At 37.7% G+C, this 24,440-nt stretch overlaps 3 protein-coding genes across 7 annotated transcripts; all 3 read right to left on the bottom strand.

Moving 5' to 3' along the window:
* Positions 1-211: 211 nt before the first annotated feature.
* LOC126924128 (chromaffin granule amine transporter-like) lies at positions 212-3,753 on the bottom strand. Its single transcript, XM_050738284.1, has 7 exons — positions 3,405-3,753; positions 2,701-2,910; positions 1,795-2,061; positions 1,566-1,606; positions 1,172-1,318; positions 599-920; positions 212-429 (listed from the first exon to the last, which is right to left on the bottom strand). The coding sequence occupies exons 1-7, from the start codon at positions 3,508-3,510 to the stop codon at positions 212-214; spliced, it is 1,311 nt and encodes a 436-aa protein (XP_050594241.1). The 5' UTR covers positions 3,511-3,753.
* Positions 3,754-5,471: 1,718 nt separating this feature from the next.
* Positions 5,472-12,661, bottom strand: LOC126924115 (protein bride of sevenless). 4 transcript variants are annotated; one of them, XM_050738244.1, is made up of 10 exons: positions 12,426-12,660; positions 12,145-12,254; positions 10,489-12,079; positions 10,260-10,388; positions 9,647-10,135; positions 8,866-9,375; positions 7,922-8,410; positions 7,129-7,469; positions 6,373-6,609; positions 5,472-5,729 (listed from the first exon to the last, which is right to left on the bottom strand). In XM_050738244.1, exons 3-10 carry the CDS (start codon positions 10,646-10,648, stop codon positions 5,472-5,474), a joined length of 2,613 nt encoding a protein of 870 aa, XP_050594201.1. In that variant the 5' UTR covers positions 10,649-12,079; positions 12,145-12,254; positions 12,426-12,660. The 4 variants fall into 4 exon arrangements, with proteins under 4 accessions (XP_050594201.1, XP_050594202.1, XP_050594203.1 ...); XM_050738245.1 differs by having other exon boundaries at positions 6,421-6,609; positions 10,489-12,661; XM_050738246.1 differs by having other exon boundaries at positions 5,532-5,724; positions 10,489-12,660.
* Positions 12,662-14,326: 1,665 nt separating this feature from the next.
* On the bottom strand, positions 14,327-22,723 carry LOC126924124 (lysyl oxidase homolog 3A-like). Of its 2 annotated transcripts, XM_050738274.1 has the most exons (8): positions 21,803-22,711; positions 19,989-20,135; positions 18,517-18,804; positions 17,939-18,145; positions 17,376-17,673; positions 15,965-16,093; positions 15,684-15,807; positions 14,327-14,836 (listed from the first exon to the last, which is right to left on the bottom strand). In XM_050738274.1, exons 1-8 carry the CDS (start codon positions 22,011-22,013, stop codon positions 14,699-14,701), a joined length of 1,542 nt encoding a protein of 513 aa, XP_050594231.1. In that variant the 5' UTR covers positions 22,014-22,711; the 3' UTR covers positions 14,327-14,698. The 2 variants fall into 2 exon arrangements, with proteins under 2 accessions (XP_050594231.1, XP_050594234.1); XM_050738277.1 differs by lacking the exon at positions 19,989-20,135 and having other exon boundaries at positions 21,803-22,723.
* Between the last annotated feature and the right edge of the window lie 1,717 nt (positions 22,724-24,440).

Raw genomic sequence — 24,440 nt, 5'->3', positions numbered from 1 at the left:
AGGATGTGTACCTATTTAATGTTTAGTATTTTATTTATTCATTGGGAAAAATATTTAAGGATCGTTTAATGTTTTTACGTTTATTTTTTGTCACTTCTTAAATTGGATTAATTTAACAAAAACCAGATATTACGACTTATCCTTATAGAATTATAATACATGTATAAAAGAGAAGTTAATCTTGATAATTGGTAGAAGCCGTTAAATTATATCAGAGATCGTCGTCAGAGTCTCGAAAACGCTCGTACTTCGCCACTGATTTCTGAAAGGTCTCGTAATCCTTCTTTTCATCTTGCTGAGTTAATAATTTTCTTCTTTCTAAGGTGAGGTATATCAGCAAAGGACAGTAACCGACGTTCATTAAGCCGATAATTCGCATAACCCATTGGAAACCGATCGTTTTCACCATTTCTCCTCCCACGATGGGACCTTGAACGAATATTCGTTATATTATATATTATCTAAAAGTTCCTTTATTCACCACTGTATTTATGACAAATTGAATTTTCTGAATTGAATTTGTTTGCGAACAACTGCATCAACTATTAAAAATATTTTGATTGAAAATACTTTTATAGAGCAAAATAAAATAGCTTACCAAGAGAATAGGCCAGACTAACAGCCACTTGTTGAATCGAGTAAACCGGACCATAATTACCATTTTGGTCCACAAAGCTAGCTAACAATGGCACTAGAGCAGCGTCCGCTACTCCAATACCTAAACCCATTCCTAAATGTGGAACTGCCAGTTGCAACATTGTCTGCGAGGATGGTATCAAAATGACACTTATACCAACTAAGAGCATGGCTAGAACAGCAATTTTACTTCGTCCGTAGCGGTAAGCTATCATGCCGAAAAAGTTGGTCCCAATTAGATAGCCCACGCTATCTGGAATGAACACTGTTCCCAGTTGCCATTTCTAAAAGAAATTTTTCTATATTTCTGTATTTTTTATATTTTGTCGTAATTATATATACATTCTTAATATTAGAACTACCAACAACTAGAAATATTTATCGAAATAACAGATATAATAGGAAAAGAAAGACAGGCACGTATCGATTGATCTTTTTGGCCATTCTGATAATTATAGCGTTAATCGATCAAATTTGTGACTCGAAATCATTGGAAGATAAATATTATAAGAGTAAAGTTGATACTTTTGGTAACCTTAGGTTTTATGTGAGTTCGTAACCAGATTGGTAAGCAGGGCTCTAAGATAGCCATCGGTGATGTTGAACACCATATAGCTCCAAAAATTATTAGTACGTACGGATCGCATAGCAGATGTGTCCAAGACGTTTCTCGATCGCTCGACTAAAAATGTCGTTTATCGTGTTTGTAAATGAGATAAAAATCAGTAAAACTGAGTAAATAATAGAACTGAATAACATTCCGCTGTCCTACTGTATTTGTGCGTGACAAATTTTCAACGAAGAATTTCGTTGAACTAATCTTTTACCGTATTTTTTACTGTATTTGTCAAGTGTAGGAGGATCGTCGCAAGTTTAATTTGGAAGAAGAAATTCTATATTACAATGTATATATAGCACATATTATATACCTCGCTGTTCATTTTGACGTCCAATGTAAAAATCTGCAGACCTAAAAGGAAATTACCATTGAGATCGTTGAAATCAAACGTGTAAATGCTTTATCAAGGAATCATTTCTACCGCGAATCATGAACCTCTGCAATCTCTTATAAGATTTATAAATTCTAATCTTCAATTTTCTAAAAAGAATACTGAAATATTAAGTAGGTATTGAAATAAGAGTAAAAAAGGTTCGTACAAATAGTAACGACGATGAAACAAGACACCAATAGAAAAGGTGCCATTTTTCCTTCGAGATCGTAAAGGACAGAACCAATCGGATATCCAACAAGAACACCCAACGCTATGCTTCCAAGAACGAAGCCCATAATCTTGGACCTCTTGTCCTCTTCCGGGTACTGTGAAGCGACCAACGACATACCGGAAACGCCGATACACGCGGAGGAAATACCCTGGATGCTTCGAGCCAGAAACAGCACTTCGTAAGTTTGGCCAAACGCGAACACTGTAATAGTTGTCGCACTCAGAGGATGTCTTTGTTCTTACTTCGTCGAGCTTTTGGTAGTATTGTAAAATGCGAAAGACCAGGTTAAATATAAAGTGAAGCAGTGTTTTGGAGAAGAGAAAACTTGTTGCATTCAAGTGAAATAGTTTTGTGTTAAAGAATACTATGCAAAAATTTGAATGTTTCTTTCAAGGTTATTAATACATATCTTAAAGAATATCACCGATGAAATATAGTGATATTAATTTATTGATAATACATATTTCCTCAAATAAAATTATCCGTTATAGAAATTTTTGTGGCTACAATATTAAGTGTTTATTTCCCTTTTAGTAGTTAAATTACAATAGTTTTTAAGTTGTCGAGGAATTAAGAAAAAGATTTGGTCGCGGTTCTTATTAACTATTCTCGATGAAGATTTTGAAAGTAGTCTCGTCGAAAATTTAAGAAATTTAATTTTTAGCTTCGTTTGATCTTGTTTCGAGGAAGATTAATGAAGCGTTATTATCTGTGATATTTGTGATAGTTAAAAAATCGTTTCGCACGTTTCTGGGAAAATTGACGGCTTTTGATAGGCAAGGCAAATAGCATCGTATTGTACAACCGGTTTAAATAATTAGAAAAGTAGAATGAGCTTACGCATCGCTGCTAGTAGGAGACTTAGATTTCCAAGGAGCAATGGTTTGGTGTATCCAAAAGTAGCGGTAAAGATGCCCACAGCTGGATTTAGTATTAATTGCATTAACGCCTTTGAGCTTAATAATAATCCCACTCGACCATTCTCGTCGTCTTCATTGTTTATCGTCGAGTTTCCGTCCAAGGTGCAAAGATAGTCAGGAATAATCGGCACTGAAATATTTTTTATCGTTTCGACGATCCACGCAAATAAAGTCGATATTTGTGTAGAAAATCTTCAAAATCTCTTTAAAAAGAACAATTTCTAACGTTTTAACAATCATTAATGTTTTACCAACGGTTTCTAAAGTTTCTCTCTTATTTTATCTTATATTATCTAAAAAGAACAGTTACGAATATATTTGAACCAAATTAATAATACACCAAGGATCTCTAAAATTTTGTTCCACTTTTTATCTCTTTAACCCCTTAATCTACAACTACGGGCATAGCCCGTAGTACGATGATCCGGCCAAACGTAAATATTACGTGCATAAAGCGTAGTAGATGATCGGACCAAACGTAAATATTATGGGCATAGCCCGTAGTATGTACTACACAAGTCGTACGAACGGCTCGAAGGATGCGCGAGGTTGTTTACGTTTCGGCCCAAATCGTAGGTTAAGGGGTTAAGAAGACCAATTACTAATATTCGAACAACACTTTACCAACAACCGTGAGTAACACGTTGTCCAGAAATAGGCTGAGGTAGACGACAGCAACGACGATTGCCCTCGAATTTCTTCCTGTCTCCATCATTGTCTTCGCCCACATTGAACCGAATTCTCAACGAACCAAACCCTTGAAGCACTCGATTACGATCACTCGAAGCTTCCAAGGACATAGTCTCTTAGTAGAATCGATTCTACTCCATACCCTTCCCATCGATCGGCAAATTTTTTCTTCTCTTACGCGAGATCACACAAGTTGAGATCCAGTTAGCCGTCGACTTGGAGCAACTTCTCTCCGAATTCGCTTCCTTCGACACCAGAAACAGGGTTTTATACGTGACTGGAAAGCGAACCAGTCCCGATCATGCTTTTATAGGTATCCTGGCTGTGTCCTTGCGCAGAAGCTTTTTCAGAATACGCGAGTTGGAAAGCGAGTGTCGCGGGCCCCTATACACGACTTTCACGAACCGATGCACTTTTCGATTTATAGTTGTTACGGCCGCCTTATCGAACACCGCCAGCTACCCTGCTTTTCATTATTTTTCACCCGATCGTCACATAGCGTGGAGCTAAACCGTCAAGAAGATCGAACACTTTTACGAGATTTCGTTTGGCTTGAGAATTTAGTTGACTTCTTTTTGTTGTTTGCGAGGTTTTGTTCAGTTCAGTTCAGTTCAGTTCGGTTCGGTTCGGTTCGGTTCGGTTTGGTTCGGTTTAATATCAAAGGATCGTAAATTCGTACCATTAACTTTGCGGCTTAGGCATTTGATTTAAGAGCTTGACAGACTTTGGATTTAAAGATTGATCAGAGGGTGGACGAGTCATTTCTAAAGACAGTGGATTCGTATTTGATTAATTTTAAGAATTTTTTCCAATTTAAAGGAAAATTAAATAATCAGAGAAACAGTTTTATACGTTAGAAATTTTCCACTTTGGAGTAGTCTGTACACTTGCCGTGAGTTACAGCGGATGTCCGCGACGTGCCACTGGTTTCCGGTTACGGCACTGTCATCGATATTCCTTCGGCACGTACACCTGTGCCCCGATTGCGGAATTACGTTCGATCATAACGCAATTTCGGCAGGAAACACGCGAAATTGCTTCACTTGCACGCGCAACCCCTTTCTATGTGCAAAAGAGACTCCGTTCGTTCTCATCTCGTTTTCTACTTTAATTATAACGATAATGGCAGACGGAGTGGCTTTCGCTTCATTGTGAAAATCAATCGAACGCTTGCCAACAATGTTTAGTAAATTATATCGATTAAACTGTTATTTGAAAAGAAAAAGGAAAGGGAAGAAAGTATAAAAATAACGTAAATTATCTTTAATGAACGGGGATCTGCATAAAATATTCTTTAAAACGAATAATGATTATTAATTAATGATTAATATCGTTGGAGTGGACGCATAATTGATGTAGGATTGAATCACGGTATCCGTTGTTGTCATAAACGAAACACTGTTATGTATTCGTGCTATAGTCGCAGAGCGTCGTCGTTACAACTTTCTTATTCTTCTTTTTGTTTCTTGACGATTGACGAGCTATTCGGATGTACAACGTAAAGTTAATACATATAGCGACTAAAAACTATACAAAGTATTCTTTGCTAATTTACTACAAATAGTGACAATAATAAGTAATAATTAAGGTACATAACCCGTGATTAGATTATAATAAAGTAATTAACCACATAATTTATTATAAATTCTAAGCTACAGACACACGATGATGCACATCTCTATACATATATTGTAGTAGATCAACCCAAACTTATTTTATTATTTTTATATTTCCGTACGACGATAAAATGCATTCGTTGATCAAAAAATTTATCTTCTCGTTCAAGAAGTCTGCAGCTACAAAAATCGACCAATCGAATGGAAACAATTTAATTCACTGGAAATACGATCGTCTGTACGATATTTAACCCTTAATTGGAATTCTAAGATAGTCGAAAGGTCTAGCTTTATCGCTTTTTATCGCAAAACAAACGAACGAAACGACACTAAACGAAATTAAAGGTCGGTTGAGGATTAAATTATTTATAATGCGATTATTGTATTAAAATCGTGTGATTCTGGTTATTTCATCGTGTTCGTTTTCTTCACAAATGGTTGCTTCGGTTTGAGTTAACCTAGGGCTGCTGGGTCGCGCAGGATAGATCTCATCGTGGGATTTACGGCTGGCGGAAACGCTACCCTCGACGTACACGTCGGTCTCGATGCAGTCTTTGTCGTCCTTGGGCTTCCGCTTCCGCTGACATTTTGGCCGCGCGTATGTCGTATTCGCGTTGCTCCGATCCACGGGGCTCATCCTTGACTGTAAATGTAATTTCCTTAATTCTTAACGAATTATTTTGTTTATGATTCTATTGAAAAGCATCTCGTACAAGAAGACTACTAGAAATATTTTGATTTGATAATTCCGCTGTAACTATATAAATAAGTTACTGCATTATCCTACATCGAAAAAGTATTACATCGTTATTTCAAATAACTATTCTACTATAAGTAATAGAAATATCGTACGAGCCATTGACAAGCGAAACTAAATCTAATTTATTGGATCTATTTCTAGAAACGAAATTCAGAAGCTTCTTTCGGTCAATTTCTAGGTCTTAGTACGAGGATACGTAATTGGTTAGTTTTCGATTCTTCGAAAACTCTTTATTTCTTTTTTCGTATATGCTTATTATAAATACTACATCTGTATCTCTATACTCTATACCCTATCATTTTCGATAATCTAAATGGCATTTCATTCTGGTGTTTATATCATCATCTTAGTTGTAAATCTTTGCAAACTTTGTCTACGATACGATATTGCATAGCAAAACGTGTATCTCATATAAGATACATAATATCACGTTATAAGCGAAAGAAAAATTTTTGCATCGAGAGATTGGCTAGTCTAGACGAAAGATGCAACGAAAAACATCTACAGAAAATAGAAAAAATCTCACGTCCGCATCCTCGATGCAGACTTGGGGTACTGTGTAAGAATTATTCACTTCTCGCATTTCCGAATGGTAGCCATAATTGTTGTATCCAGGAATTCTTTGAGTATCGGGACTTCTACTCTGGCCTAGATACTTCTGATTTGGACTTGAATTTCCATAATAGTTTGGATACGCGGATGTCACCTGCAAATTCGTCATACTTCCTCCGCCAGAGTGCACGTAATCGTAAAATGGCCGACTCTGCGTGAATAAAATGTTTTTCATGTGGATTTTTTGCTGTATAAAAAGACTTTATTGTAAAAGGAAAATCAAAGAAAAAGGAACGACGATTGCAAACAACGAATTCTTTATTCGATACAGTATGTAAAAAGGTAAAAACGCCTATTTTTAGAGATATTTAACATTTTCAACTTTTTAACTCTTTAATAGCAGGAAACGATAGAAATTATCAGAGAAAATAGAACAACTGATTTACAAAGAATAACGTTTACCTTTAGAAACGCGTATTAAATGATTTTGATTAAGATTTATTTTAATTAAGGTTATGTTATTTTTAAAAAATTAAAACTAAAAATTTACAAAGAATATAATTTTTTCGAAACATCTGATACAAATTTTAGCTTTTTAATGCCTTAAAGATGTAAAAAATACGTAAAGTCTAATAGAAAATAAAAGTGATATTCAAACTACGCGAGTGTCGAACATAATACCGACAAGCAATCCATCATACATAATAACATCATGTTTCATTGTCCTGACCTGCTTGACGATCGTATTGATCCTGGGATCGGGTGCTAGATCGGTCGATCCAAATCTCTGTCCGAATTTCTTCCCTCTGGCCAAATGCGTGACCATGTAATAGGTCCTCGGTATCAGAACACCGATAATGATCAGGTACGCCGTTGAAATAATTCCAAATGTCACGACAGTGTCACGACATTCAGGTTCGACGAGGATGAAACAGGTGAGCCAGATGGCCCAGACGATCAAAAGCCCGATAGAAGTGCCGAAGAAACACTTTCCTTCGCGATAATTACGCGGCAGTTGGAAGATGAAGAAGCACACCATGAACAGGATGATCAGCAAAAATATATCGTAGCCTGGAATCGGTTTTTATTAGTTGGATTGTGTAATTACTCCTGGAGCGTTACAGGAGACACTCTAGGGACACTTTGTGGAAATTGCACGTTTCTGGAAGGATAGCTATAGATACACATACATGAATACGTGGTGTTGGTGTGGGTTTCATTGAGAACGCGAAGCGAAAGGTGGTCTCTTTCTTATTATTTACACATTATATTATTTATTTCACGATACTCGTTATAATATCTATTAATTGAAACAAAGTTGCATTTCAGATTCAATTTCTACTTGAAACAGAACATACAATACAAATTCTTCATTGCTGGAAACAAAATATAATCATACTCCCTTTCTGAAAACAATATCTACGGATCTTCTTTTCTAAAACTAAAAGAAAGCTGTTACTAAATAGCAAAAGAGCTAAAAGATAAAAACTAAAATGAAGGAAGGTAAAACGATGGTAATTTACCTAAAAGAGCGACGAAGAACAAACTTCTCATAACTACGGCCGGATCATCGGTGCTAAAAGCGAAGAACATAATGGATATCGCGAGTTGCACGCAGAACATAAAGAACACCATCAGTCCTTGAAGATATCCATTAATATGAGCGGTAAATACGCCACCCTTGGAAAAAAGTAAGAAAAATGCTCTGGTAAGCATAACGGAGAAATCCAATCCAAATGCGAGGCTGGTTACGAGGATTTTCCTAGAGTTAAGGTGCTCAGCGCCTAAATAATCGTCGTTGATGCAGAACAGAAGCACCGTTTGCAGCGTGAACACGTTAGCCAGTATTAGAACGATCGTTAATGCTGGATTGCCATCGAGAACGTCCTCGACGATGAAGCGGTAGATAATGAAGACGGCAATCACGCCGCAGGCGAACGTACCACACACAACCACCGTCAGGAAAATTGGTATCCAATTGCCTGCCTTTAATAAACCCCTGTCGAGTGTATCTGCGACAAACCAGTAACGTTAGCTGCACCATTGTGTTCCAGTGCTAGCGAAGTTTTATTAGAAGTTTTATACGTTAAGGGTGTTGGTTGAGCAACGGGAACGTTGGCGAATCGGAGTAATTTAATTCAAAATTTTTGCAAGGACATGATTGCGCTTCTGCAAATCTTCAATCAATTAGAAATCTTTAGAATCGATAGTTTTTAAACTATTTTTATACGTATCGCTCTGGTAGCCGCGATACATCGAAATATACATTAAATTTAATTGTTGCAAAATATTATATCGTATTCGTACACTCTTTATCTGGCAATGTTATATCCAACTCAATCACATTGTCGAACGTCTTTTGTTCGATGAAGTTCTTTCTCTTTTTAATCGTTTAAAAAGATTTCGTGGTTGATAATTAGCGTAAGAGTGAACGTGTTAACGGTATTGAAAATCCTGATCAACAAACCTTTGGCCACACCACGGGAGGCAAATTTCATCTTGAAATTTGCGCAACTCGCGCAATTCTTCGCGTACTTCTTCAAACAAAGCTTCGGCATCTTCGGCACCCTCGACTGTGGTGCGATTCTGAATTTCGAATTCGCTGGCTCTACCCTATAAGCAGCCATATCGACCATCTCTTGCTGGCTCTTCATTGCCACGATGTACTCGATTGAGTGCGATTTCGGCACTATGCGGAGAGCGTTGTACACATCCACGTTTCGCATTTCCTGTTTCGAATTCGGATTGAAACGTGGCATCGCGCACGACTCTATCCCTCGAGGACAATTTCGTTTCTGAAGATCTTGTAGTAATTGAGCCAGCTCGACAATAGCTTTGCCAATACCAAGCAAATGTGGCGAATGAATTACAGGATTGCTCGCTGCTTCGACAAATAAATCCGACGAAGAGATTTCCTGCAGTAAGTCCAGGTTAAAGGGTGAAGTTCGTAAGACGTACGAACCTGAAGGGATTAGGTCTGAAAAGCGTATTTGGTAAATTGTATTATTTCAAGTTCTGTGCTATTAGAAATTTGGAGAAGCGAGCCAGATTTTCGCGAAATAATAAGGGTAAATTACAATACGATAACGAGGATGGTTTGTAACAATAGCAGCAATAGGTGATAGTAGCAATATATTCTATTTCTTGATCTGTTTCTTTTGGATTCTTCGAACAAAGTGTCCCACAAATTACAAAACGGAAAATGATAAATTGGAATACTTTTCATAGATGATAAATAACATTCTCACCGTCGATGTTCGATCCATCAAGCGGCAACGCGATCCACGTTTTTCTGGATCCTTGCATCTTTTCTCCTCTTTCGATCCATTGTCGAATATCGTTTCTCTGCCCGATCACAGCGATCACAGCTTCTCTTTCACTTTCCTCCAATTCCAAAGTGTCCCCATAACTTTCCACGCAAATTCCAGCCTCCTTCGTTGTGTCGAGAAATAAATTTAACGCGAAATCGTGATTAGCGAGAAGCGCGTCGATCGTTTCGAATCTAGTGCTAAGGTAATGGACCATTAGATTGATCAAGGGCCTTGTCAAATTCTGCTCGTTGTACGTGCTGATGGGCAACACGCTGTAATTACGAAATGGTTCTAACGTCGTCGCGTATTCCGATGGTAATAGTATTCCCATTTCGTAATGGTTCGTGCACTCTGTATCCACGGTTGTTTGCAGCGCTTGTTTATATACTGTCGTTTCATCGTTGCAGGTGTCGAAGATTTTTAGACCTAGAATATGATAGAGAGGACTTCTGTAAAATTGAATTGACAAATTTTTATTTAAAACTGATCTAGAACAAGGCGAATAAAATTTTAATTTACAAATCGAATAAATTACTAATACCTTACTTACCTAAGGAAAGTCCAGGAATAGATTCGTATTTATTCAAAAGATGCACTACGTACGAAGCGGTGAAGACTTCCCGGAGACCGGTGCTACTCGTAGTGTTACAGTATGGTCCGTGATTAATATTCAAGAACACTGAACAAACCAGGAGAGACCAGTTTTCATCAATGAACTCAAACACGACACAACACAACTGTAACACAAATACAAAGCGCGCTGTACAAACTTCGCTTACCAGACAATACGGCATCGCCAGGAATCTCGAACAAACTTCTATTCTTCGGACATATATTTTGATCCTCAATCCCTAAAATCGTCTGCGCAATACTCAAAAAAATGATCAGAACATTGGACAACATCTTTCTTCTTAAAAATACCAAACTAGGTGAAGTCATTCGATCGCTCTTCCTTTTTTAAAAGAATATCGTGACATAAAGATTCCAAAGGGAACAGGTTTCCGTCATCGTAACCTGTTTAATCGATAGTACATTCAGAGGGGATGTTCCGTTCTCTTCGCTCGATTCTACCATGATAAATTAAATTATCGAATTACGCTTCTTTCTTCGAGAGAACTTTTCAGAACATTCGTAAAGTCGTTAATAGAATCGATATCCCTGCGAAAGGGAATATTCGAAAAATTTTCTAAAGGGAACAGTATTCCGTTATCGTAGTCTACTCGTCGCTCAAAGGATCAATCGAATTCTTTTCTCCCGATTCTAGCGACGACAAACTGAGTCACGTAATTACGCTTTTCTCTTTCAAAGAATTTTTTTAAACGGTCAAAAATTTGGTCAAGGGAGTTGGATTTCGGAGTCGAAAGAGAAGTCGAGTTCCTTTCAGTCGCTTCTACCAACAAGAAATACCATCGATGACTAAAATCGTTCGATCGCTTTGTAGTCTTTCCTTTTCTTCTGCCTTTTTCTTTTTTTTTTTTTCTTCTTTTTTACGATTATCGAGATGTTCCACTCATAATTTCGCTTGGATTCTCTGAGGAGTCTTCGAAAAGTATCCAACAGGGGGATCCCCGATGAAAATGGCGACGGGACACGCAGCACGTGTTACTTATCTCGATGAGGCCTTTCCATGATCGGATCCATCAAATCGCGTGATAAGCGCCACTCCGAGGATAACAATGGAACACGTTTCTTTACGATTATCGTCATCAGCATTTCGGAATAACTCGGCTTCGTACACCTTCTCGTCTCACATAAATTGATATTTTTTCCTATTTCGCGAGCCACTCAATGTTTCTTTTTCTATTTCAATGAGTCCAGCAGGTGAATCTCTTTTTGCTGTAGATGCTCCAGGCGATAAAACATTGTTGATAGAATATTTCTTGGGCGTTTCTTCCTGGTTTTTCAATTCTTATAGCTTGAAGTTGAAACTTGAAGATTTGTTGGTCCCTAAAGTTTGAAGAATTTAATGTCGATTAAAGTTCTTATCGGAATAAATTATGGATGTTCTTTTTTTCTCTTTGATCTTTAGAATTTAATGTAATTATAGTCTCCCTCGCTTCTTTTTGGTTTTCTCGAAATTCATATACACATTGGAAGGTTTATCGGTTTCTGCCATAAGGATGATATTTATCAGATCCATGAAAACTTCTATATGGATTTCCTACCTTTGATCTTGAAAATTTATGTTTACTTCTGTAATTATTTCCTTTGTAATTATAGCGCTTTTCGTTTTTTCATTATCCCTTGGAGTTCAAACTTGAGATTTTATTAATATGCGAAGTGAAAATAATGCTTTTTCTCGTGATAGGTCCGATAGCGATCTATCCTCTACCATCGGCTTATCGTTACTTGTAAGGTTATGCCATCGCTCTAAATTTAACAAAATCTTTGTTACGATCGCAAATTTCTCGTAAGATTTTTTACTTACTACTTACAACCAGAAAGATTCACTGGACTTTAATTGGAATACCTGTTTGTTGTCTTGAATTTACTCACAGTACTCTCAGTGACTCTTTTTTCCAGTATACGATCATAATAAACAAATCTAAACAATAAGCACAGACTTAGCCAAAGCACATTCAGTTTTCAAATCTTCTTGACATCAAGCTCATTTTTAATTTTTTAAAATCTTCCCATCGATTGTTCTTGCGCTTGGTGGGACCCTCCTCTTTCACTTGTCAAAAATCAACCTATCGAATCTTCCCAAGAAACTTACTCTCGACTCATCTCTCACCAAACTATCTCCACAACTGTTAATTCACGTATCCGCGACGAAAGGCAACCGCATATCCGTAGAAAGTTTTTAAGCGAAGTCGAAAAGGCTGACTGAGCCTCTTATTTTCGGTGGCTTTGGGAGTTTCGTGACCGGTGCGCTTTGGGGAGCAGCTGACGCACACTGCACACGACAGTGACCACCACGGAAGCCATACTTCGGGCCCTCCCCCTTCTAAACGTATTACACGTTCAGTCGCGTTGAGGTCTGCAGCCATTTAAGCGGCGCACGTATGGTTTAATTGACAGTCCGGGGTCTCTTGTTTCTCGACAAGAGAGAGATAGATAGATAGATAGATATATATATATATATATATAGAAAGAGAGAGAGAGAGAGAGAAAGAATGAGAGTGAGAGTGAAACAGAGACAAGGGGAGGTGTCCCTTTTCGTAGATGATCGAAGACGACAGCGAATGATTCTTTAGCCGGACGAAAAGGTAACCTAGTTCCGAGAATTCATGTCGACGTCCTCGTTGACGATTACGCGTTCTTGACTCATGCTTTCTTGTTCTCGATGTACAGATTGTTCTTATCGCGTGACCGCTTGGTGTATCCGATTGTAATCTGGTTTCGATGAATAATATTGTATTAAGCTGCTCTTTAGGGTACGAATTTTTGCTTTAGCTTTGGCGCAAAGAACAGCAATTTTTTTGCCTCAAGGATTCGATTAAGAAGAAAATGAGATTTGCAAGGAATACAATGTTTTTGAAGAGTGGAATTTCAGTATTCCAAAGAGTACGAATTTTTATTCTCATGTTTTGGACAGGGAATAGGATTCTTTGCGTTAAACGTGGATTCGATCTTACAATTATGAGAGACGAGATTCGGGAGAAAAGAAACGCAAAATTTGTTATATATAATATTCTTTTTACGTTCTATTTTATCATATCTCCTATGTTTGACTTTTTAGCAGTACAGATATATTGTAAATATTCGCAATATCTATTAACGTAATATCAGAATTGATCTAGATTTCTCTCAGAACTTTAGGAGAAATTCTATTTGGCACGAAGAAATAGAACAACGGGTCTATTTAAAATTAGTGAATAAACAAGTACCTTAATCGACAACCAAGGTCCCTGTTCTGTGCGAGAAAAAGTAGGTGAAACGACGTGGTCTAATCCGTTGCTAATTATCCGATTACGAGCAATCGTAATCGAAGGTGACGGGGTACAAGGTTCTTCACCTGAAAAAAGAACTACGACCTACTTTAAAAATCTTCGACTTCCTGTTTCTTTTGAAGCACTTTGTAACTAACTTGGTTTCCGTTTCTTTCTTTAAATCAAATCCTCCAGGCAATAATACAGGCTTTATTCTGTCGAACAGTATTTTCAATATTTCCAATTTTAATAAAATGTAAAATGATATTTGTATTTATATATTCATTATATATTTTTGACGAATTACTTCTTCGAGAATAGAAAATTTTTTTACTACCATTAGATCAGTATACAGTGTACATATTTAAATATAAGTCGCGTTTAAATAATAAGACAATAATCTCAAGGTTGATGTACTAAGCTTCGACATTCTCGTGAAAAACAATTGTTTCAAAAATTACTTTCGTATCAAATAGTTTCCATAATTTGTACAAATAATTCACGGTTAGGAATATCCATTCCCATATTAACTAGTTTACCCTTCGAGTGTGTCATATTTTCGCGTAAGCCTATTTCGAAATCCCAAGTACGTTTCTCTTTATAGAAATCCCTTTTGGCGAAAGAAGATGAAACAGTCGTCGTCGTGGAACTACAATATAGGACTTTGCTCGGTCCATTTCGCCAAATCCCATTTACCTGCGACACCATTCGTAATAAAGATAAACGAAAAGATTCGATTAAAGACTATTATCAGCAAAAGACTCTCTTTATTATTTAATAGCATCGTAATTAACACAACTGCCGTTGTAGCTTCAATTTCAACCATGTTCGTTCTATTTCATTGAATTCGAATATTTATGCAAATTCAGAATTTGACGAATACGATCTACAGTAATGAAGTCCAAGCGAAGATCAAAGTTTCAGCCATTAATTATAGTAAGAAGCGTTATAGTTTAGATATTTTGTTTAATTTCCTGCGGTTTTACACCTTTGAATTTCCTACGAGCACATAAACACGAGCGATCTAGCGATTATCGTAACCTTCTCTGCACGTATCGTGGAATCGTGATTCTCGCAAGTCTCGTAAGTCCTTTGCGCAGATGGTGGAATCGTGATTCTAAAGGTTCGTAGATGAAGGCCGACCCATGACGCAACTATGCACAGTGGCGAACGATTCCGTGTAGAGTAAACGACAAATTGCCGCGTTATTGTCGAAAGACATCTCACCCACTTTGAACTCCGGATTTACCGCCACCTGAAAACGTAAATATCGGTTCGATTACGTTCTCTCTCCTACGGTATCGCGATTGTCCGGCTTCTCCACTGGCCTTTATGGACCAGATTCTCTCTACAGGCTATTTGATTCGCGCAAGAAAAGGACAGACAGGGCGTTACACGCTTGATGTTAGGCTGGTTACTTCGGCAGTCACTCGTGGACATTTACGTTACGTAATCGATATTTCGATCCCTATTTTCGTAATATTATTTCAAGGATTATAAGTCATGGATTCTTCGTTGTATTTTTTTGGGATGTGGGACGTTATTTCTTTTCGATAGAATCATGTATGTTTTAGTACATTGATCGATTCGAATCGTCTTGGCATTCCCTGTAAAAGATCATCAAGCTGAAAGCTATTTATGTCGAGACCCCGTTAGATTATAGGAAATATTTGAACATTTATTTTGTAAAATGTTCGTTCAACAGTCTCGTTAAAAACGATAAAGTTGAAGTAAACCTTCGTATTTCTTCTACGGTTCTACCTATAAAAATAACCATTAACGTTAAATTATGCCCCCCTCGAGATCATTTAACTTTGGCTGGAAACATTTTCCGACGTTATGAATAGTTTTGGAAATATACGCAGAGATAGATTTAAATGGAACTGTACATAGAGATAGTAGCAGTGGTATTTCCATGCGACTACCTATTTCCGTAAAATAGATCGTACTTGTCAATTTTTAATATTCAATACCTATTTTACCTTCAATACCTATTCGGTACCTATTTCACGACAAACAACAACACAGAGACGAAAATTCTACGCGAATTAAATTAACCAAGCGGATTAAATTAAGCAAATCACGCTCCAAATTAGAATTACCTTGAAAATATACTCTCCGGTTGGAAGTTCCGTTATATCCACCCACTGGCAATCGATGTTGTGCTTGTAAATGTCGCTACAATTCACGGAAATACCTTGGTCACCGTAATTGGCGCATTTGTATCTGAAATCATGCAGGCGTCGCTGGTTAATTGGCTCGCCAATTAGACGTCGTCCATCGTCACCATCAACACGAAAAATAATTTTTCGTTCGTCGAGCAATTGCGTGGCCCTGTTAGGAACTGATCGTTTTCGCTAACGAGTCTGCTAATTGCGTTTACCTCGGCTCCACTCCAGGCAAGCATTGATTGTCCTCCAAGCAAAAGGATGCTTTGTGACCCTCTGCCAACCGTGTCCCGTTCAAGTCCAACACGTCGAACGTCGCGAACACCTCCATCGAGTGGTAATGCCTGTCGTTAACAACCGAATAACGCGGAATTAATGATAGAGCAACGAGCCACTTTGATCGGCCGTATCGAAATCACTGATCGCAGATAAGACGAGTGGCTGTTCTGTGAAAACGAGCTTCGGGCCACGTCCAGCGATTACGAATCGATTTTAGGAGAGTGAAACAGGTTTCTGTGATACAGGTTGTTAACGTTAGAGAGATGCATTTTCCAGCTTTTCGTGTGCACGTTGATGGCTTATGAGATTATATCGTATTCCTCGATGGAATTTCAGTCCATCGAAAGAGGTTCGATGGAAGGTTCTTCGGTAAAAGTTATACAAGTGTCTCGTGTCGATATCGGTCGATCGAAAGAAATTTATTCATCCAGAATGGATCGATGGTATAATCTAGTTTTTAATACGTCGTTCGAGTGCTTGAAACCAATTTCGATCAGACGAAATTTCTCTGGCATAAACGATTTGTAATGTATTACGAGCTCGTAATATATATATATATATACACAAAATATTATTCGAGTAATCGAGATCGATTTCAATCGACGAAAAGAGGTTTTGTTGGTGAAACACGGTTTGGATATTTCTCGATGAATCCAAAACGAACCGTAAGTTCTTATCGAACTTCTAATATATTATTTGTATAGTCGGAATCGTTTTCAATCGACTAAAATAGATCGATTTGTCCCTATAGGGGATTTGTCAAAAATATATGGTTTGGAGCTTTTGAACTTTCTGAAGATATGTATCTCGTATGTCGAATCATGTATCGTTGTTCAATTTGTTTGCTTTGTTTCTAAGTTGGAGCTTCAAAATTCCTTTCAGATTAAAAGTGTTTGTAGCGTTTACAATTTCATTGTATTAATATCATTAGTGAAATTTTATAGCCACTAAAAATTGACGTCTCATTCTTCGTTCCCCTTAAGTACGGCCGATTTAACGTATCATCGATAGTTTTCTGAATTCGTAATAGTTTTCGGTTTATTATTCCGACGTTTCGTGAAGGTTGCAGTTCATCTGTTCGGGGCTATCCTAAAACTGATTGTTTCAGGTTGTGTTAACTCTCTTTACGGTCAAAGCGATGCCTTTGACTGGCCAATGGGAACCCATCGTTCCGATTGATAATCCGAAGACCGACTATGATGAATTCACTTTAAATACAATTTATCGATTATAATAATTGATCTTAATTTTTACCAATTGTAATCAATTATTATAATCGAAAGATTTTACCTTTAACCAACTTTCGTTACTTTATCTTTCTAGAATTTTGTCGATCTAGTTACTCACATATGACACATATGCCATTCCCAAAGGTGTTTCGGTACTGATGGTCGAAAATCCGCGATTCCAGCGTTTAAAATCCTCGCAGTGAATCTTAAAAGTCTCCTCGTCTCTAGGTGCCAATTCTCCGATTCCTTTTGTACCTTATAAGCCTGAGAAGCAACACAATTTTCCTCCATAGCACATTGTAACCAATATAGTTGTCTATCCTCGAGATGCGCCGTTCGCATGAGTTCTATGTGATCGAATACCAGATCTGGCATCTCTCGAAGACATATTACGCTGGCCACGTTCTGTATCGAACCTGTAACGCATACGACGCAATTACGCAATTACGAAGTAGTTGACATCTCCGGAATCAAATATTTTTCATAATATTGAACGTTTGAAACGATTAAAGGGAAGTTTTTTAAAAAGCACGAGCATCTCGACGAAACAAGCGACTTAAAATACTAAGAAAAGCGAAAATCTCAACGTCTAGAATATTTATTGTTATAAATATTATTATTATTTCAACGAAACAAGGGGAACAAGGAAATCCAGGTTTGTTTCAGCAGCGTTTCTATTACCTGGACAATCGAGAAGTTTGTCGTGCAGACAGTCGATCAGATTGTTCTCGTCTCCGTGACACTGTACGCCACTGATGGTCATAGGTATCTTCTCGCCGCCGAAAAAATTGGTCTGGATGGCGTCGGAGGCGTAACCTAGGCCCAATTGCCGGCAAACCACCGCCGCTTCGAATAGGGACCAACTATCACCACAGACTACACCCCAATCTGAAATGAAATTGCTTCGGTAGTCTCCCTTTACCTTGTATCTTCTTCCTTTTCTGACAATCTTGAATCGTCTGTGTTTTTTTTATCTTTTCTTTGTTATCAGTATGTTATACATCGTTATTATCTCTTCCTTTTTCGATCGAACGATAAAGTAACGAAGATAAAAATGGAATTTTCTCGAATTTTCGTTTTTTTATTTCAATTTTTTCTCCAACTTTTCATTTCAATCACAGATTACGGGAGAAAAATAAGTCGACTTTTATCGTTCTTTCAACGTTAAAATTAAACCAAAAAGAAGATAAAAATACTCGAGTAAAACCAGTGACAGCTTTTAATGTAAAGGCCACGTTGCGCGGTGGATTTAACGATACCTGAATTTCCTAGTTTGATCTCCACTCTGCCTTCGTTATGGACACGGCCGCCGGCCAACCTTATCGCCACTCCCTGCTGATGGATATCCTTGATTCTCCGTTTCCCTGACTTCCTTTTCAGCTTTCCCTTCGCTATCCCTTCATCCTCCTCGTCCTGCTGCTCGCAGGCGCAAATTACACCGGCTGCTTCGCCGCCCTCGCAGTCGGAAGCACCCCATTCGTCGAAGCGGCATTTCGACAGTTCGTTCTCGCTCCCGTCGCAATACACGTTGTCCATCCAATATCTTCCTGGAATGTTTTTTTTCATCCTATACAGTTTTTTAAGCCTTCTATCGGTAATCCTCTGCAACCTTTTGCGGTCCCAAGCACGAGCTATTGGAAAAACTACGAGTTCCTCGGGATGCAAACTGGTTCTTTTTGCTCTGGTCTAGCGATGAATGCCCGAAACGAAACGTTACTTTCATCTGAGAGAAATCTATGGGGGAATAGCACGGTGTAAGGGATTTCTGGTAGAATCGATCGGAGGATACAGCGTGGTAAATGGCGGATACTGATGGTAGGTTGTTTTCTTTTATTTAGAAAGAAAAATCATATTGTATCAGCTTGATAGTAACTTTATTATTATGTGACTTTTTTTTAGCAGATAATTTAGCTTTTTTAATAGTTTTCAAGATATTCACTGAATCGAGAAATATGCGGGGAAAGAGTGGAAGTAGCGTTCGCCGTTGTAGTACCCTGATCACCAGGGTGGAACGGTTTTCGTGTAATCAGCAAGATGGGGTCGATTTGACCTCGACTAAAAGGAACAGGTGAGAGATACGCCTTATCTGGATGGATATATACGAGTGCACTACGTTAACACTTAATTGGCTTATCGACTAACACGTTATTTCGAGTGTTTTGCGTTTCGGTGCATCGTTTCATACGTAAACTATGCGAAAACACGAGCCACAAGCGAATCAACCTAGTGTCTTGTTAATTAATCGAACGTAAAGAGTACAAAAGAAGTACGAAAATACGACGAAAAGAGGAAAAAAGAATTGGTTAATTGTGTACGTACATGGGACCGCAAAAGATTAATCTCTTTCCATCGCAAACGCGAACGAGGATAATCCAACGAAGATCGACAACGACGTCCTTTCGATGCTTTATACAATTTCAAAATAATCCTACTTGATAAACTCGGTCCTTTCAACAAAGATCCTATTTACGAAATAGTAACGTACGAAATTCTCGTTTTCTTCGATTACCGTAAATATGCTTTCGCTTTTCACCAAAAATTCGCACGGCAAGAAATTAAAATTCCATATTACGAAAGATGCAAATAAAAATAGAATTTTCAATTTTGTTTCCCGAATATACAAAGAGACGGACGTTGCATACGTTACGATTCAAAATTTCGCGTTAGCGTGGATTCTGAGAGAGGAAGGAAAGAAGTATTGACTAGAAACGAAGAGACTATATTATCTCACTTCTGGCCTGACCAAAGTGACCGTTCGACGTCGGTTTAATTGCACCGTCGAAGCCTAATTGTCTGCAAACCACATTGGCCTCCAAGTAATCCCATTCGTCGTCGCATACGCTGCCCCATTTCCCATCGTGAAGTATTTCCACGTTTCCTGCGTAACCAATCGAATTATAGAGCTTGTACTTGCTGGTTTTCCGGTTCCACCGCGTGTCTGGCTAATGACAGAGTTTATGGGGTTGCCGCGATAATTGCTCGATTAAACGGTTCGTCTCTTCTCGAATGTCAATTGCTCGTTAGCTTCGTTCTGTTTTTTACTTTGAAATCATTCTGCACGGTATAAGTGTGCGCGAAGGGAAGATTCTTTTGCGCGTGACAGCTTGTTTTTAGATACGGTTTTCACGCAATTATACGTTGCAGGTTTTCTACTTTGCTACTGTAATTTTCCAATTTCTACAATTTGTTCGCGACATTTCATTAGCGAAAATGTAAGTTTCCTTCTTAACGTACACGCCCCCTTGTACGCTAATTTACCAATTAGTGATATTGGTAAATTAACAAATTACAAAGCCTAGGTTACAGGGTTCTCTCTTATACGATAGTTTTCTAATTTGTTATTAAATAAGACGTTCAAGTAACTTAAACTTTCGTTTGTTTTATCGACAAACTTGTTACTGTTTGTGTAAAAGGTTGTCCGTTGATATCGATAACTTGTAACTTGTAATTTGGAAAAATGTCATCGATAATGTTAGTTAAATCGTGCGAGAATAGTAAAGCGTAGGAACTTTTCGAAGATAATTTGCAAGATTCTTGCGAATTAGGAATTTCAGGAGTAGGAACCGCACGCTTGGAAGCCTCGATTTTTATAATATTTGCCAGTCAATTTACGATAGAAACAGTCTCTGTCGAAATTTGAAACTCCGAAAATTTTAATTTTTTGCTTGTTCCTTGTCAAACAGAGAATCCAAGATTCTTTACGAAATAAAAAATTTGCGATTCCTCGACACTCCGTCGTATTCATCATCGACATTTCTGGATTAAAATAGCAGCTTGCTAATCAGAAGGAGACAGATTGACACGAACGTTTGGTGCAAAAACGGATCTTACGTGAAACGTCGCGGTTTTATCAATCTTTTCGCGTGTAAGTTACGCAATGGCGATTAAAAAGGGGTCAACTCGAGGATGATTTATGTCAACGACTATGTGTCAGCGTGGTAAACGTCGCATAGGCACAGAATGGCGAGCTACAAGATAGGATAGCCATCATCAAATTGGACCATAAAACAGGATAGAATCCGTCCCAGACATTGGCGTGTCAATTTTTATTACCCTCCATTGGATATTACACTCCAACCTACTATATTACTTCATCTCTGTTACGTCGATTTTGCTCCCATGTCGAACGTTCTTTCTGTATTTTCCGTGGAAAACGGTTAATCTTTTCGTCGATATATACGTACTCGTATTTGGAACCGAATCGAATGTAACTACAAAATTCATTTTCCAGTTCGCGATCGTAGTTCTTTGAGATTTCTGCAGATTATTTCAATCGCTGCTATATTTACATCGAATTACTAAAAATTCGAGTCTAAATCTTTGTCATATATACTACACGTCGGTATTTTTTATTATATTTTAATACATTCAGATATCGACTTTTTCAAATTTATATCTCTTAATGTCTATTTCTCTTTTTTAAACGGAAAACCGCTTTTAATTCGAAAGTGTTCTATTACCCTCGAAAGAGTACCACTCTATTTCTAATTTACTCGCAAACAAGGGAATGCCAGACGAAACTTTGGAATTCGAAACACTCGTTACCTTCGTGTCCACCGTTCTTTCCACCCACTAACTTAACCGCTCCTTCTTGCTTTTTCAACTTCCGGATATCCTTCTTCAGTTTCTTCACTATGCGCGCTTTCTTCTCGCGAACTTTATCCCAGGTACCGTTGTTCCCTACACAGACGTCCACCAACGCTAACGTCATCAAAAATCCAACCACTAAAACCTTCCAATTCATTTTCGATCTCATTCTTCAACTTTTACTATTAATTTCTCTCTTTAACCATACTCAAATCATGTTAAACCTTTATTCGTACTATTACAACGAAACCACAAATTTATCGTTCTAGCAATAATTCATTCTTCTCATTTTTTCAAAATATGTAAATATTTTTTATACGAATTGAAATTAATTTAGGTTAATCTAGGTGAATTTAGAATTATCTAGGATCGTTTAGGATCATTAGAATTGTTTAGATTAATTTAAATAAGTTTCATTCAGGTTTACTTATTTAAGTGCCAAAGTAAATTTAAGAAGGAAATATAGCTATTTATGTAATATGGCATTCTTTTCTATCACAACCAAGAAAATGAACACAGATCTTTACAACTGAATCTTTCTGCGGGAATAACTATGTCCGCAGTAAAATCACCGTACGTGTATTTCGTGTACCGTACCACAGGCTACTGATACATGCCTTTGATCGCGCGATGTAATATATTTGCTCCAGTTGTAAGACAAGCGTCGCGATCTCTCGAGTGTTACGCAGTGAAACAGTGCTGCATATGGCAGATCGCTTTTTCTAGCCTCCCGCCTATTTCTTTTCGTTCCACGCTTCGTGAATCCATGATCCGACGGCTGGATCATCCGATAACTATGCAAGCTGTTAGCGATGAAATTATCAGATTTCCTCTGGTCAATGACGACCCTGTCAAGGATGTGTTCTTCGTGTTTCGGTTAACCTTCCGAAGCTTTTCTGAGGAATTCTTAACAAAATCTGTGTGATCACTAATAAAAGTCTCGGTACGTCGATTATTAATATATCTGATAGATATGATAAAACATAAAAAAACAAAAATATACATATATCTTCGTACGTATTTGCTGGTTTTAGATATTTATATGTATATAACGTCACGTATCGTTGCTCACTAGTCAGATGCCGTTTTTCTCTTTTTCAAATAGATCCGCGAGCAATTTAAAAAATTAGAAGCAGCGTGTTTCAAATAGTATTCAATCGATAGCCAGTATCATTCTTAATATTCAGATATTCGTCCTCCCCCTCTTATAAATATGTATATCTTTGAAAAACGCTACTTTGTCCTGTTGCTAGATCTTCGAGTTTCGAAATAAAATTACGGAATATTTAAAACCAAATTTAACTACGATTAGAGTTCCTTTCATCCAATGATCGTATCGAATCCCATCTCAGCTACAGTTACAGTTAAGAAAATGGAAAATGTTTCTTTCCAACTTTTTCCACAATTTCTATTAATTCGGGCAAGTATTCGGACTAGGATAGAATTAATTATCTAAAATACACAATTGAAAATTCATACTTATAATTCTTACAGAAGTTAAACGAGAAAGCGTCTCAAGTATACTAAATCAATTTATAAGCATAATTCTTGTAATGACGATATAGTGGCGGCATTTCGATCATTTTCGCAGGATTTTTCAAATTCCATCGATAGAACGTAACTCTGGGGATTTGTTATCAGTTTGAAAAATGGTTACAAGTATGCACGAGCCTTTTCCGAAGAATAAATGCGAAGAGAGCTCGTTTGTCGTCAGTCTCAGTCGCGAACCAGTGGCAATTCGATCCGAAGAGAAAAAGATCTTCAGCTTAGAAAGCCTCTGTGGCTAGCGAAACGTGGCTCTCGTTACTCGATACACCGGTCTTGTATCGTTACCAGTTGCACAATAATCTAAATCTGATCGTTTATATCCCACGACCGAAAAATCTCGGTAAAAATTGTACACGAGGCGACTTAACGATCGTTGCTTCGTAAGATGCTGCTTAATGGCAGATATCGGAGTTTCGATTTCATTGCGTATACGATACTGTGAAAAATGTTGTAATAAATATTGTAGATAGATGGTATAATAGAGCACAAAGAACCGAATAAGTAATATATTAAAAATTTTATTTATACGATTTTTATGTAAAAATCATCTTGAATACTTTGAATTTAATTGGACTAAGAAATGGATGAACGCAGGCAACCTCAAACGCCTCGAACAATACGAATCTTAATGAATTGTAAAAACAAATTCAGAAATTTTCATACACGACGAAGAAACGAGAAACGTTAACACAGAAACATCTCTGAACATCTCTATCACCGGAGTTTCTCGCTGTTCTCCACTTGATCGTGACCTGACTGCTGCTGATGCGAGGACTCAAGCAAAAAATGGCATAATTCGAATAACAGGCCGCTTTTGACACGGTTCATTTCATGGCGTAACCGTGGCAAACGCGGCTGAGCAATTATCGCGAGCTATTAGTGAAAACAGCCCATGGCTAAATTCTTGACATACTTCCGATATGAACTACCATCCGTTTTGGGGTGTGGAGACTGACGAAAATTCGACACACTCCGAAACTTTTTGCTTCGAGCTACGCGTCTCACGAGGAAATTTCCTACTTAGGAATTAACTTGTAATTAATCTTTA

Source organism: Bombus affinis, chromosome 14, assembly GCF_024516045.1.
Source record: "Bombus affinis isolate iyBomAffi1 chromosome 14, iyBomAffi1.2, whole genome shotgun sequence".
Lineage (NCBI taxonomy): Eukaryota > Metazoa > Arthropoda > Insecta > Hymenoptera > Apidae > Bombus > Bombus affinis.
The sequence above is the reverse complement of the archived record's forward strand: the minus strand, read 5'-3'. Positions and strand labels throughout refer to the sequence as shown.